Source organism: Typopeltis vanoorti, chromosome 5 (assembly GCF_054136105.1).
Source record: "Typopeltis vanoorti isolate ZY-2024b chromosome 5, IOZ_Tvanoo_1.0, whole genome shotgun sequence".
NCBI lineage: Eukaryota > Metazoa > Arthropoda > Arachnida > Uropygi > Thelyphonidae > Typopeltis > Typopeltis vanoorti.
In genome coordinates, this window is record NC_143553.1 from 95,805,950 (window position 1) to 95,822,861 (window position 16,912).

At 34.6% G+C, this 16,912-nt stretch overlaps 1 protein-coding gene across 6 annotated transcripts in view; it reads left to right on the forward strand.

Moving 5' to 3' along the window:
* Mtmr6 (Myotubularin related protein 6) overlaps nucleotides 1-16,912 on the forward strand; it is a 401,631-nt gene that overhangs the window by 272,026 nt on the left and 112,693 nt on the right. For all 6 annotated transcript variants that reach the window (XR_016548365.1, XR_016548364.1, XR_016548366.1 and 3 more), the window contains 2 exons: nucleotides 9,463-9,589; nucleotides 10,681-10,903. Coding sequence is in view for 3 of the 6 variants with exons in the window: in XM_090393272.1 (XP_090249398.1) it covers nucleotides 9,463-9,589; nucleotides 10,681-10,903 (350 nt within the window). In the remaining 3 variants the exon portion in view is untranslated. The remainder of the gene's footprint in view (nucleotides 1-9,462; nucleotides 9,590-10,680; nucleotides 10,904-16,912) is intronic.

Below are 16,912 nucleotides of genomic sequence, written 5' to 3' on the forward strand. Positions count from 1 at the left end.
ACATGTCAGGAATTTGATGATGATGATTGTGTTGGATCGTACATCCTGGCTCTGAATCCACCATCTTGTTAGAACATAGTTCTTATTTAAGTTATCTGTTTTTTATTATCTTAATTAATTTTGGTTGATTACTAATCCAAATATAGAGAAATTTATATCATCCTGCACCACCCTATATTCAGATTAGTCTATATAATATAGTGGAATCAATCATCAACTAACTTCAGCAATCTCACTTTTCTACAGGCCGAGGTTAATATTATCATTTAAGGCTTCCGCAAGGTCTGATAAAATTTATGAACGGTGCAATGAAAGAGAATCAGGCAAACACCAAATTGGAATCAATAAAACAAAACATTTAATTCAGGGTGACATAACATGTACATAAAGTATGACTTTGAAAACAAGATAATGCAAATCAACTTGGTTCAAATACTCATAACAAACATAAAATGTTAGGCATCAGACATCCAGCTGATGCCTAATTTTACAATCTTCCGAATAATTAAAAATGGTTCACACAGTTCAATGTTACAGAATCTCACAGTAATTATTCTTAAAGTAGAATTCTCTAATTCTCTCTTAGTCAACTAACACTTAATTTAATTATGAGGCAGTTATCACTTCAAGCGGAAAACACTTTAAAGCTCCATACTTCGGCTATTTTTAGTAGAACGCCACAATTAATGTTAAGATATATTAGGTGGAGCTAACTCTTATATCTTCATGCTGAAATATAAAAAAAATGGATTGCTCTTACTGGGTTACATCTTTTACACATTGGATTCACTATAGGCACACTTAAAACTGTAGTTAACTATCACTCTGAAGCAACACTATTCAAAAGAAATCTTCACTATAATGACTGAAATATTTAACATAGAGCTTCACAAGTCTTGACGCACTCATTTCAGGTAATCTACTTATTCCTTATTTTCTTCTACACATTAATTTCAGCTTTGCACTATTCTTCCTCAAAACAATTGGAATTCGACGTAATTTTAGAATTCCGTAGAAATATTCCTAATTGCCTATTAATTTCCCGGTCCCTTCTTAATTTATTTACGGCATTTCCAAATCCCCATTACTGCCACCCCTTTACTTCACTCCATGCTGTCCTGAATGCTTCTCCATTTTACTTTCATTTTCCAATAAAATACCTTCATTCTTCCTGCCAAAATCTGGTTCTAGCCAGTTCAGCTCATATCAACTCCTTCTCCCCTTCAAATACCATAGCTCGTGCTCCATGCACGCGCTATCTAAAATTAACTCCGTTTACTTGACAGTGACCAATCAAATCTCATTAGCAGAATTTCTTAAATTTGCTTTCACTTTCATTTACAATAAATAAAATGCACATCTTACAGTCCACTTAGGATACATTTACAAATTATATAATGAATTTATACAGAATAAATAATTAAAAAAAATTACAATTATTATTTCGATAAAAAAAAAATAACAGTAAGTATTTAAATTAGAATTTACTTAGAGTAAAATTAGCTCAGGATATGCAATTTATGTTAAATCATGAATGAAGTATTAATAATCATAAAATTCTTCATTCACAATTTAACACTTGCCATGCAGTGGAAAAATTCCCTTGAGTTAACATTTGCCTGACCAGCAAATCTCCTCGCATACTGCACTTTTCTTTGTTTACCATGCTTGTCACCTTTTTGGTCTGCAGTTTATACTATTTTCATGGGTCTGATCACCACCAACTGCCTTGTACCTGCTCTGTAACATTTTGTTTTCCAGCACAGCCTGCTTGAGTTCTATAAGCTTATATCTTCCTTATAAATATAAGGAAGATATAAGCAATATAAATCTGAAAACACACCCCAACTCAACATCGCCAGAGTTAAAGATCGGTACTATCAACATAAGAAGCCTGAATGGCAAAGAAATGGAGCTAGCGGAGGAATTAGATAAGTACCAGGTCGACATAATAGGAGTGACTGAAACAAAAAAGACAAAAACTGGTGAGATCTTTCTGAGCAATAAATACAAATGTTATATTCAGGCAATGACAATCAAGGAAAAGAAGGAGTAGCCATAGTATTCAACACAAAATACGAGGCTCGTCGTCTTGAATGGCAGGCAGTGTCAAGTAGAGTGATTTGGGCAAATATCAGAATGGGGAACTGGACAATGAGACTTATTTGTGCCTATGTGGTCCCACAGAAGGTTCTACTAAGGAAGAAGTGGAGGAATTTTTGAGGCTCTAGAGAAAGCTACTGACACAATGAAAAAGGAAAAGTCCTTGTTGGGGATTTAAATAGCAGAGTAGGAAATGATTGTAGACATACAAAAATATTTTGGTAAAATTTGGAGAAAGGAGCAAAGCTAATAATAATGGCAAATACCTGTTGGATTTCTGCTCAGGACATGGACTGGTTATTACTAACACCATGTTCCAACATAAAAATGTGCACAAATTCACATGGAGAGAAGAGGCAGTGAATAAGAAAAGTCTCATTGACTATGTTCTTGTTGATAGTGATGTTTTCTCCCTGGTGCAGGACACCAGAGTGTACAGAGGATTTGAATTTGGAAGTGATCACTATTTAGTCTTGAACAGGATAAAATTGAATTTCATATTGAAAAGAATGACATGTAAGAAAGTTTTAAAGCGAATAAAAGTTGAGTAGCTCTCAGATGTGAACTGTAGACTAAAATACACAAAGATTATTGAAGGACAAATGAAAGAGTTTGAGAACAGGAACCAAACCTTGGATATGCAGTGGCAAGCCTTGAAGAAAACCCAATTGATTCAGCTAGAGAGGCATGTGGTGAAGTTGTCTGCAAGGATAGAGAAATTAGAACTCCATGGTGGACACAGGAAGTTAAAGAGGCAGTGAAGGAAAAGAAGAAAGCATGTCAAAAGTTCCTGGCAAATAAGTCAGCTTGTGCTCTTAGAGAATACAGAGACAAATGTAAAAAAGCTAAACAGTGTGTAAAACTAGCTAAACAAAAGTCATGGGAGGACTTTGGCAAGAATATAGAAAATAAATATCAAGAAGGTGGCAAAATATTCTGGAGGTTGTTGAAGAAGCTTAAGAATGGAGGAAAGAGTGCTATAAAAGGAATTAGAGATGATAACGGTGAGATGAAAATGGGAGAAAAAGATATATATCCTTGAAGTATGGAGTAATTACTTTGAAAAACTGCTAAATGGAACAAGCAGTGATGACAGCACAGTGGTAAAAAACACTGACCAGGCATTCAGTCAGGAATACATATCCATACTTGAAGTAGAAAATGCCATCAAAGGCTTGAAATGTGGAAAGGCAGCAGGAGTAGATGATATTCAACCAGAAATGCTGAAGTATGGTGGTATAAAAGTCTTTCAGTGGCTGCACTGAAAGACTCGCACGTTATACACGAGTTGTATTAAGAGCCACTAAACTAGAACTGAAGAATGTAAGATAAAAATTTACTTATATACCTTCACCCAAACAATTCTTAGAAATTCTTGAGCAGTTTATGATGATTAACAATTGTTGACTGGTTTTACCTTAGGAAATTATTCCTTGTAAATCAGAGGTAAGTACTAATTAGGGTAGCTAGTCACTACATCATTTTAAGTTATCAGCTAAACCACCTCCCTAATCCCCTTGACCAAATCTGCACTAGTGATTTACCCCTTGCTGGTTATAAATTTTGTACAATTTTTGATAAATTTTATTTTATGTGTAATTTCTCATTTGTGTATTTTTTCCTTTTAATTTTTTTTCTTAGTCTATTTTTATCTATGTGTAATTTTCTTCCTCATGTAATTTTTACAGCACAATTTTATCATGTGTAATTTTTCCTGTGTAATTTTGTCCTGACACGATCTATTACAACAGTTATTCAATTTAGTCAGAGAATCTTGCAGACCTGTAGCAGATTTATTTAGAAGTATAACATCATCCGCATACAGCAAAGAGCTGACATTAACATCTCCAATTTTGATATCATGTTTAATACCACTTTCCTTCATAATATGATCCATATAGATAATGAATAACAGAGGGGATAATGTACATCCTTGTCTCACACCAGATTTAACATTAAATCAACTTCCTGTATTTCCTTCAATTCTAACTGCTGACTTACAACTCAAATAAAGACTAAGTATTGCTTGATATAATGCCCCATTGACACCATATAACTGTAGCGTATTGAATAGCTTCTCTCTTGGCACCTTGTCATATGCCTTTTCCAAATCGACAAAACTTAAATACAGATCTTTGTTATATTCCCATGATTTCTCCACTATTTGTCGCAAAGTGAAGATCTGATCCTGACAGCCTCTATTTCACCTGAATCCAGCTTGTTCTTCACCAAGCTTTTCATCCGCAATTCTTCTCAACCGTTTCTCAAGTATACTTGCATATATCTTACCAGGAACACTCAGTAGGGATATACCTCTGTAATTCTCACATGCAGTTTTATTTCCCTTTTTATATATGGGTACTATGAGAGCTCTACTGCAATCATAATAACAATGAAATTTCGTGATTAATTTTTTTAAATTAATTTTGAATTTATCCATGGCTGATTTTGAGTATAGCGTTAGTAATAAAGGTGATCAAATTATAATTTAGAAAGGATTTGAATTTGTTCGTCACCGTGAAACTGCTATCAGAACTATTCATTGGTGTTGTGCAAAGTTCAGAACTTTACATTATTGATCACTGCTCCATACCAGAGACAACAAGATTATCCGTGAGTCTTCAGAACACTGTCATGTTAATAGGACTTTTGAATCTGAAGCTCATCAACTTGCAAATCAAATGAAAAGAAAAATGTCAAATCCAGGCGCAACAGCTCGTGCAATTATAGCTAACAGTTTAGTGACTGTATCAAACGGATTAAAAATGTGCCTATCGAAAAATAGCTCCATGACAAGGTGATTAAATAGATCCAAAGCTAAAACAATTGGAAACGTTCTGTCAAATCCAGATAACAAAAATTTTGAAATACCAGAGAAGTACTCTAAATGGATTATTGATGATTCCAGGGCAGAAGATCCAGAACGTATAATACTAATTGGTCACAAGACTCATTTAGATAACTTGTAGTTAATGATTTTTAGCTAGCAGATGGTACATTTAAAGTGGTTCCAGAAATATGTTATCAGTTATACAGTATCCATATCCATATGATTCAGCCGTCACTTTTCCTTGTTTACTGGCTCTTCTACCAGGGAAAAAAAGGAAGAAATATACATGAAGATGCTGAACAAGTTACTGGAGAAAATTCCTCAAGCTCGACCACGAAAAATTTTGACCGATTTTGAAACAGCAGCAATGAATGCTTTCCGTATACCATGTTTGAAAAGATCGAAATTGGTGGCTGCTTTTTCCACTTATCACAATCTATTATACGCAAAGTAAATGAATGTGGACTAAAATCTCTATATGACTCCAATCAATCATTTGCAGTAGACATTAAAATGTTACAATCACTTGCACTTTTACTAGAAGAAGAAGTGTTAGAAACATTTTTAGAAGTTGCTGATCTGTTCTCTAATTTAGACGAATATAATGAACAAATCAAGCAAGTTCTCCTTTACTTCGAATGTACATATATTCGAGGTCAACAGCTCAGGAATGGCACTTATAGACAACCTCTCTTCAATATTTCTACTTTGAACCATAGACACTCTGCAGCCAACTTGTATAGTTAGAACTACAAATTGTATTGAAGGATGGCACTATGGGCTTCGGTCACTTTTTCAGTGTTCCCATCCAACTATTTGGAAATTTTTGGATAAACATTGTTAAAGAATTATCTTTACAACATACAAACTATTTGCAGCATTTAACTGGTGAACGAAACCCAGGATGTTGTAGGTACATTTCGCTAGAACACGTATTTCAAATATTGTACAAAATTACAACTCTAATAGACGATTGGATTTTTTACGTTGTATAGCTTATATGACTAAGTGTTTGTTTTTTATTATTTTTTAAAATAACAGTAATTTTTGCAATATTAAGAAAGTTTGTGTTTAATTTGACAAAAAAATACCAATAATATTTTAATCGAATTAAAGCCAACAGTTAGGTCTTATAAAGTATTACAAAATTAACGGAACTCTTATCTGAAAATAAATATAAAATTCATCATAAAAATTTAAAAACTCTAAAGTAAAAAACTTCGGTGTGAATATTCAAATTTGTGTGATTTTTTCTTAGGGTATTTTTATTTATATGTAATTTTTTCCTTGTGTAATTTTGGCAGTATAATTTTGTCTCGTGTAATTTTAACATGTAACCGTAATAGATATGGTGTGAAGGTCAGCAATAAAAAGACAAAGACAATGAAAATAGGCAGAATCTTTGAAAATGTCAACTGTGTTGTGAATGGAGAACCTGTGGAAGAAGTAAAACATTTCAACTACTTAGGCACAATTTTTAGTGAAGATGGTAAATTAAATATGGAAATAGACAACAAAATCAACAAAGCTGTTATGGTTGGAAGTCAATTGAATAAATTCATATGGAATAAGAGAGAAATTAGTCGGAACACTAAATTAGCTGTATACAAGACAGTGTTCAAACCAGTTTTAACTTATGGATCTGAGAGCTGGGTCGGTCAGAAGTAAAACACTTGACCAAAGACTAGAGACTGCAGATATGAGAGTCCTGAGAAAGATTAGAGGCGTGAACAGATGACATCAATGGCAATATCATATTAAAAACGAGAATATTAGGAAAGAATTTGACATTGTCAGCAGAGCTAATCTCAGGTAGTATGGTCACTTAAACAGAATTGGCGAGGAAAGATTAGCAAAACAAGTGTTCTCTGCCAAGTTGGCAGGAAAACGACCCAGAGGAAGACCAAGATATAGGTGGATTGATACTGTATAAAGTGCCTTAGATGATAGAAATATAAGATCTGCTAATGTTGGAGTCTTGACAAGTAACAGACTGATTTGGAGGAAAATTGTAGATAGGAAGTTAGTAATGATGTAAATTTTTCATGTAGTACTATCATATCCTGTACACCCCTTGAGGGTACATGGCAGGAATTTGATGATGATGAAGATATAAGCAGTGTGTATGTTTTGTCATGGATTTAAAAACAAATATTTTTTTTTCTTTTCTTTTCAGATACAGTATTATTTTCTGAGAGTGAAAAATTTTTTGCTAAAACCAGAATGTTTTACAGGAGTTGGGGGTGGGGATCACTCCATCCTCAAAGATAGATATTCTAGAGTATAAACATCAATTATTTCAGTAGGATAGAAATATATTTACAGAAAAAATATTTTGTTCCACTCCAGAATAATTGTCTGAGGATCACAGAGGATTTGTTCTTTGGACCTGTAGAAAGATCATTAGTACCTGCATAGCACAATTGGAAGAATGATGGTACATTGCGCTCTTTGATTGGAAAAGGCATAAGTTTGATTCTCATCTTGATGAGAGGAATGTTTAATTGGTTTTTTTCAATTGATGGCGAGTTATCTCATACGGAGGTTAGGGGAACTCTGGTTTTTCATCCCGCATGCAGACAAATCGGCCCTGAGAACACACAATTTTTAGACAAAAAATACTAGTAGTGGTGGGTAGCAGATCGTGTTGGTGTAGGTGATGAGTTGCAGTTCGCTGTAGTTGGTGGATTAAGTGGTGGAGACAGAGTTGTAGAGTAGGTGCCCTCCCTTGATGAATCTTTGGACTCCTTGGAAGTGTCGCATAATAATAATAAATAAAATAATAAATATTTATTTCAACCGCTGCTGTATGGTGATAAATATCCCATTCATAACTCACACCATATTGCAAATGCAATTTTGGTAGCATTTGGTAGGTGACATTTTAGTAGCTGCAAAAGATCACATTAATAGCTTAGAAGGACATATCCAGAAGAACAGGTAATTTTATTATACTACTAGGTATAGTATGGGCACAATTAGAGTCTATGTATGATATGTAGTGAAAATTAGTGTAAATTGGAGAGAGAGATCTGGAATGACCACGACCAGACTCTGTATAATGATAAACAACCCTTCTCCCACAGAGACTATACATTATCATTGAAATAATAGTACTAATTTTACAATTAAAATTTAATCAAAGCATTAATAGCTTGCCATAAATATTTAAAACTTTGTAAAAATGCAGCAGCTCAACCTGGATTGGAAATAATATACTCTCAAGCTAGTTTCCCTCTTGAAGGGAAACATGGGATATGACACTACCCAGCATCAATGTGTTAAAGCTACAAAATCTGTGAGGTACATTCTGATATTTTCTATTATATTTCTTTTTAAAAAATGCTGGTTGCAACCCACTGAAATGATTTCACAACCCACAGTTTGAAAAACAGTGTTTAAAAGGACATAACATCTGATGAAAAATCAGAGAATGGTGGATAAATGGGTTCATCAAACCATGTGATGGCCAGAAACATTCTTTAAGGCTTGAGTACTACTTAGAGTGCTGAAACCTTAAAGAATGTCTCTGGCCATCACACAGTTATGGTAAAGAGACTAAAACTGTAGAAAAATTGATCGTGATTAGATATCATGCCTATTTATATGAGAAATGAAAGATTTGAGAGCTGAAGTTTGCTTGTTTCTTTTACAGATCTGCTGAAAAGCCTCCTCATTTAAGGTGTCATTACTGGTAATGAGACTTGAGTCTCTGCAAGAAGACTAAGAATTTTTTATTATGAGAGATGAATAGAAGTTGTAAGTCATTTCCTTCTAAAAAAATGCGAAGCTTTTGATTAGAGTCATACCTGCCATTACCATCTCCCATGTTTTGAATAGTAAAGGCATTGTATTGACAGTTTTTTTTTTTTTTATAAATCCAACAGTGGCTATCAATAATAATAAAACAAAAATCCTCGATAGATAAAGACCTAACCTGAAATCATCAGACAACTTCATATTCCATTATGATTATGCCAGATTCCATATTGTTCACCAGTCCATGAAATGTCCTTTTTTCCCCCTTAAATATCTTCTATTTTCTCTGCAAATTGCAAAACAGTGATGTAGTACATCATTGCCATGTATGGGCATGGGTTGGATAATCATACCACATCTGAATAGTCTGGTCTTAGCTCCTGTAATATGGAGTTAGTAGGGTTGAAACCTGATAGCTTGAGGTGCTTTGGCCATAAATCCAAATAAAGCAAACTGTAAACCAACCTTATCTCCAAATAACTTATTTGTATGGACATAGACATCACTTCAACATTGATGAGGAGAAAAGAGAAAAAATAACAAAAGACTGGTTCAAAGTCATGGTCATAGATTTACTCTTTTGTTGTTTTCCTTAAATATTTTTGATGTTGAGATTTAACATTTGAAAATATATCACAATCAAGGTTGATATGTAATTAAAGAGTCAATTTATTTAATTATTTCTGCTTTTATTCAAAAATAGGCATTACTTTTCAACCTACATTCAAACATTACTTTATATTTTGTTAATAGCTTCTTTGCTTTTATAGATTTTGGCGTGGGATGTATATTCGCTTTGAAAATGGTGTCCATCCTCGTGAACCTTTAGGTGATATTTTGGTAGCCACAAAAGATCACATTAATAGTTTAGAAGAACATATCCAGTTATTGCAAAAGGTATACTTCATATAGAATAAAAAATTCTTTATGGTCTGATAGATAAATTGTTATTGATGCATCACTATTTAATAACAGTTAAATTATTACTCATCACTGAGTACTAATTAATTGTTTTAATTTAATTTTTAATACATAATTAAGTAAAAATAAAATCGATCTGAACTTAAGTAAAAATTAAGTTCAGATTGATACATGTAACAAAGTATTTTATATTAAAGGGAATTACATATTTTTTTTAACTAAACAAATTCCATTTGTATTTATGTAGCTAAAAAAATGTTTATCTACAATAATAAATTTAGTTTAATTCTTTATCCAAGTGTAAGCAAACAAAGTTTGCATCTGAAGTATCTTCAGGACTAATGCAACTCGTGGTAAAGGTGGACCAAGCTCTCATCACTCCTTGTCTTAGTATCTCCCATAATGCAAAGCACATCTCCTTGTGGACATGTATAATGCTATGCATTAAGGGAAGAGGTCTCCTCCACCTTTACCACGAGTTGCCTCAGTCCTGAAGATACTTCAGACGCAAACTTTGTTTGCATACACTTGGATAAATTATTAAACTTAATTTATTATAGTCTAACCAAGTGGGGGAAAAAAAACTTCCAAAATGTTTATCTACTGGAAAACTGATTTCCGATAATGTTTCTGATATCATACAGCTATCATAACTGAAACATTGGCTGTTAAGGTTGCAAACACATAGGACATTAGTTCTGTCATTGAGCTAATTTTTTATTTCATTTATTTTTATACAGTATGTAATCTAGAAGTCCTACTTTTGTAATTTTAGTGAATAATGGCCTCTGAAGCTATAGATATTATTACATGTGGTCATATTTCATTCTAGTGAACAGTGGGTTCCAAAGGAATACTTTGCTGTAGTAAAATTCTTTTAAAATAACTTTTGGCCAGGATTTTTTGACCGTTTGTTATAATGAACAAGTTTGCTGTAACAGTGCTTACTTTGCCAAGAGTTTATAATTCCTTATTGTATAATTGTTATAATTAATTATAATCCATAATTTGATATAATAATTTTGAATATATTAAAAACGTAGCATCCTAAACTTTTTAATATCTAGCGAATTAGTCAAGTGAAAGAAGCCCTTGGGTATGCAATTACACCTAGTAAAGATATTGACTCTCGAATGATAGATAGTGGTGTTGACCAGCTGGACAATCTAGTCTTACCTACCTCACCTGAAGCTGATGGTGGTTATGCGAGTGTGAGAGACTCGGGGTTCAGTGATGTGGAAAATAATTATGAACATATTCAGGACCTTGAGTTACGATTACAAAATAACAGTAAGTAATTACTTTTAGCTTATAAGATTTTTTTTTTTTAAAGATCATGTTAAACTAATGTATTAAATATTTCAAATTTTGTGCTGGAAGTTTCATATTTTTGATAATTCTGTAGATTGTTTTTCTTGTTTTTTAAATTAATCTTAAATTCATAAATGGCATCTTCATTAAAAAAAGGATTGTTGCAAAGTTGTTAAAGATAATTTGTCCTAGACAAGACTTTTAATATACTTGCTTTTAATACAGTGAGTGTTCATAATAGAGAACTCATAGAAATGAAGAAATAGTTTGTTATTTATAGTGGATAGTTTTCTCTAATGAATTTCTTTTAGAATGGCATTGCATCTATAGTCCTTCATTTGAGACTTTTCAGTAATTGGCTGTTGAGTGAATTTGTTATAATGGTGTTTTCTGCAGCGCGAGTTAGCTGCATCAACAAATTTACAGTTTAAATTAAGCTATATAGTCATTGGTATGGTATTCCACCTATACAATAGAATTTTAATGGCTTAATAGCTGAGATCTACAAAACGCAGAAGATATTTGGATAAGGTAGTATTCATTAACTAGAGTCACTTAGTTTAGTAATCATTCTTATCCTTGTAATGATGATTTTACTTTAATGTTTATTTTAGTTTCTATTCAGTAAACTACTGAAAGCATCCCTGCATCCTTCCCCTGATCCTTAGTCTTGTATGGATAAGTCATTAACTTTTCAGGGAAAAAGAGCCATTTGTGTCATTTTTCTTGAGAATGCAATATCTTGGAAGTTGCATTACATATTATTAAGAGAGATCTCTAGGGAGTCAGGAAGGACACATATCACTCACACAGCTATCATATCTTTTTGTTGTATTCATTCTCACCACCTGCACTCACAGCCTCCAAAAGCAATCCATTTCAATTATACATCACTCTGTCAGGCGGTATAGTGTGCTAAAAGAAAGTGTTGAAAGTATAGTGTGGCTTTTTGTCTGAAATTGTGCTGCAGTTGTGCTTCGGTTGGATACAAGTGTCCTTCAGTGGTGTTATTGTTTGCAATTCTGTTGTATATATATTGTGTTTTTGTTGCTGTTTGTTTCACTACTTCTGCATCTAAAAAAAGACGTATGTCAGTGGCTCAGAGGACTTCTATACAAAAGTCTGGCTCTGTGTTGAATTTTTCGCAATGGATGTGTTGCGGAAACTGCTTTATGTATGTGCAAAAAAATGTGAAGGATCTGTGCTGTTTGGCTAAATGAGAAGAATGAAAACGTCGACGTATGTGAGAAGTGTCAGGATAGGCTGGAGTGATTAGGAATGGAAGCAGACGTCGGGACCATAGCGAAAGAACTTCAGCAGGAGTTCATGAAAATGAAAAGTGACCTTCATCTTCTGTAAGAGGAATTGGAGGTGCTCAGTAAAAACTGAGTTAAATGTGTTGAATAGGGAAATTAGGACTATGGAGATTACTTCATCTGAAGTAACTAGAACAGGATTAAGTATGGGAGTGTATTTGGTGATTGATGAAGTGATAGTATGGGAGTGATTGGGAGTCAACAGAATGAAAGCACACAAGAGGTCTAGAAGAAACGAAATGTCGTTAGAGTGAGGGAGTAAGTAAAACAGCGTTGAGTAATGAAACTGGGAGAGAGTCATGTTGAATAGCGTAGAAAATGAGGCCATGGGTGACGCTTGTTTGAACTTGAATTAAGTTATGAGTGGTACAATATATGGTGATTCTATGATTAAGGGTATGGAGAGCCGTATGCCTGAGGATGCTTGGCTGGTGGAACAATAGAGAGAGTAGCTTTAGCAATAAAGAGAGGGCATGATGCAGAAAAGATGATAGTAGGTACAAGTGACCTGAGTGGTAGTATAAATCGGATAGCAAAAGATTTAAGAAGATTGTTAGATATCGTGAAGAAGAAAAGTATTAAAGGGAGGATAGTGTGTGTACTGCCTCATTTTGACAATTATGAGTTAAGTAGACGAGCGATGATAATGAATGATATAATTGCAAGAATGTGCAAAAAAAAAAGAGGTCTGAAATTTGTTGATGTCTGGAGTGTGTTTGAAGGCAAGAGACAGCTGTATGCAAGAGATGGGTTGCATCTGAACATGCAAGGTCATAAGCGATTGAAGAAGTTACTGTTTTCTGAATAAGTTCAAGTAATTGGGCAAGGAAACTAAAATTGAAAAGGTTGAGTGTTAGTGGGAGAAACTAAAGCAGTGATTGTATATTTGTTGATCCTTATTCGCGGAATAAATTGCAGAATAGGGTGGATAAAAATCGGCATGGGACTACTGAAATTAGCGACATGTATATCAGTTCAAAAGCTGGTATAAGAACTAAAGGGAATATGCAATTTTTGTATACTAATGCAAGAAGCATTCAAAATACGAGGGAAGAATTTTTGGCATTAGTCAGTGCAATCTCACCAAAAGTTGTAGGCATTAGTGAAACTTGGCTGTCAGCAGAAGATGTGGTTACTGGAATTGAATATGATGGGTACAGTATTTTCAGGGAGGATAGAGAAGATAGAACATGGGGAGGAGTACTGTTGATGATAGCTGATGAGTTGCAGCCAAAGAAAGTAAGAAAGTAGTATATCAAGATGATAGACATGTGAATGATAATTCATTTGAGGTGGTCTGGTGTGAAATAGTGACCAATGCAACCAAATATACAGTTGGTTGCTGCTATAGGCCAGGGGTACAGGGGATAATATTGAATTCATGCATCAGCAAATTAGTGCAATGAGTGCAGGCTTAGGAATTGGTCACCTGATGGTATTGAGGTGACCAATTCAGATGTAATAGTAGAGTTACTGAGTGATCACTTTTCAAAAGTCTATCACTCAAGTAAGGATATCTCTGTAGCAAAAATTATGTGAGAATTGAAGTTAAGAAATCAGAAGTACTTAGTATATTGCAAAATTTAAATGCAAACACTGCTGTAGGTTTAGATGGAATATCAGCTTGGGTGTTGCGTGAATGTGCAAAGGAATTGTCAACGCCTCTTACTTGGTTATTTAACTTAAGTTTGAACTCTGGTATGGTCCCTAGGGAGTGGAAGGAAGGCAAAGTAGTTCCTTTGCATAAAGGTGGCTCTAAAACTGCAGTAGTTAATTACAGACCAATCACCATCTCGGGAGTGGTGGAAAAGTAGAAACATTGGTTAAAGACAAAATTCAAGAATGGGTGGATCAGGATATGTACTCTATAGGGGCCAACATGGTTTTGTTAAAGGTCGATCCTGCCTTAGCAATTTATTAACTTTTTATAATAGAATGACATCTGAGTTGGACAAAGGAAATGGCTACACAGTGGTACTTTCTGGATTTTGCTAAGGCTTTTGACAGGATAACCCATGGAATACTGTTGCGCAGATTGGAGCAGATGGGGATGGATACTTACTGGTGATATGGATAGGAGAATGGCTCAGGGAGAGATACTAAAAGGTGGTGTATGGAGGAGCAGAGTCCAGGATAAGTGGTGTGCCTCAGGGCTCTGTGCTTGGGCCATTGTTGTTTAATTTGTACATAAATGATATAGGGAATGTCTTAAAGGGAGATATTCAGTTGTTTGCTGATGATGCAAAGTTGGGTAGCGCAATAAAAAATCAAGCTGATGTGATCAAGCAGGAAGATTTAAATAAACTGGCAAAATGGGCAAAAGGTAATGGATGTTAGTTCAATGTGGAGATGTGTAAAGTTATGCATTTTGGTATTAAAAGATTACTAGCTGTGTACTACATTGATGAAATGGTACTACAAGAGATTATCGAGACTTGGGATGTTGGTGGATAGGGAGATGAAGTTCAGAGGGCACATTGCTAAGGTGTGCAAGAGTGCACATAGGATTACTTGGTTATTGAGGAACACACTAACATCCAGAGATAAAGAGGTTATTATTCCCCTTTATAAGGCGTTGATACTTCCACATTTGGATTCCTTGGAGATGAGGAGGTTGTGGAGAGGATTCAGAGGAGATTGACTAAGTTGGTGAGCGATGTAAAAAATGCTCCCTACATTGATAGATTGAGAGCTTGTGGATTGCAGAGGTTGGTTGATAGATGGAGAAGAGGGGGATATGATAGAAACATTTAAATTACTAAAAGGTTTTTATAAGATTGATGCAAGGAAAATGTTTCAACTGTGTGATAGTGATGGAAGAACAAGAGGTCATCCCTGGAAATTAAAGAAGGGTGTGAGAACGAGATTTTTTGCCTAGAGGGTGGTGAATGAGTGGAATGCATTGCCTGACTCAGTTGTGAGTTCTTCGTCTGTAAATGAATTCAAGAAGAGATATGATAGATATGTTTTGATAGTTTGGATCTCCCACGATGAGTCTACCGACTCCATGGAAATACCCATAATAATAATGTTGAAAGTTTTTTCAACTTGGTTATGCTATAAATTAAAGATGCCAAGAAATTATATTATTGGTTTCATCCTTTATCCAAGTGTAAGCAAACAAAGTTTGTACATGAAGTAATTTCATAACTGGACTACTTGTATATAGAGGCTAATGATTTCATGTTAGTTGCCTTAGTATTAATGCAATGCACATATTCTTACTGACATGTATAGTAAGAAGAGAATACAGTGGTGCCTTGGTTAACGAACTGTAATTCATTCCAGGATTACCGTCGTTAACCAAAACTGTTGTTATCCAAGGTGCGATTCCCCATAAGATTTAATTGAAAATCGATTAATTTGTTCTGGCTCCTCCCTACAACCATAGTACATATTAAAAATGCAGATAAAACTCATTTAAAATGTCATAAAAATATGGTAAATATCATTTATTTATTATACAGTATTTGTATTTGCTAAAAAAAAAAATTAACATTCTTCTTCTTCTGCAGCTTCTCCCACTTAAGTGGGGTCACTGTTGATGATGAGTCTCCTCCACATCCTCCTGTCTTGGGCTGTCACCACATCCAAGTTCTTCATCCTCAAGTCCTCTTCTACCAGCTTCCTCCATCTCTTCTTTGGCCGCCCACACTTCCTCCTTCCTTGCACATCCATCTGCATGACCCTTCTTCCCACATATTCGTCCTCCCTCCTCATCACATGACCAAACCATCTCAACCTTGCCTCCTGTATCTTCACTCCTAAGTTCGTAACTTTCATTGTTCCCCCTCACATAGTCATTTCTCAGACGATCCTTTCTGGTCACACCACACATCCACCTAATCATTCTCATCTCTGCTACTTCCATCCTGCTGATGTTATTTTTCCTCAGGGCCACAGTTTCCATAGCATACGTCATAGCTGGCCTCACTACTGTCCTATAGATTTTGCTTTTCAGATTGATCGGCACTCTCTTATTGCATAATGCTCCAGCCACTCAAAAAAAAATTAACATTAATAAAATGAATTGTTCATGAAAACAGTTTTTAATTATCAATCTTCACCGGAAGGACAATTGGGCTTGCTTCGGAGTTTTTTGACAAATGAACCTGTAAAAAACATGTCTAGGGTTGTTTGCTTCTGCCTCTTTTTTAAAATGTTTCTGAAAAACTGCATGGACTTTTCATTAAATAGATTTGCAGTTCTGATAACCTCAGATTTGTTTGGATTCCATTTCATAGCAACATTCTGAACTTCTTCCCACTTTGACAAAACATTTTTGATTTCAGCAGTCTTAATTTGTTCTTTCTCTCCATCCTCATCTTCAGATGAAATTTTCATTTCCTTTTCTTCGCATTGCTGCTTGAAAAAGTAGGCAGTTCTCGGTCATGCATCTCCAATAATTCTTCAACATCGTCTTCCTCTACTTCTAAGTAAAGATCATGAGCAGTTGCCACAATATCCTTTACCAATTTGCGTCCTTCATCTGAAGTTTCTCATTACCAAAGGAAGGACACAGTTTCCTCCATGCTGCTTTGAGACATTTCATTGTTACTTCTTGCCAAGCCTTTACAATTAGCCTAATTACTATGACAATGTTGAATTATTCCTTCCAAAATTTTCTTAGGGTTATGTTGGTAGCCTCACACATTTCAAAGCACCTGGTAAA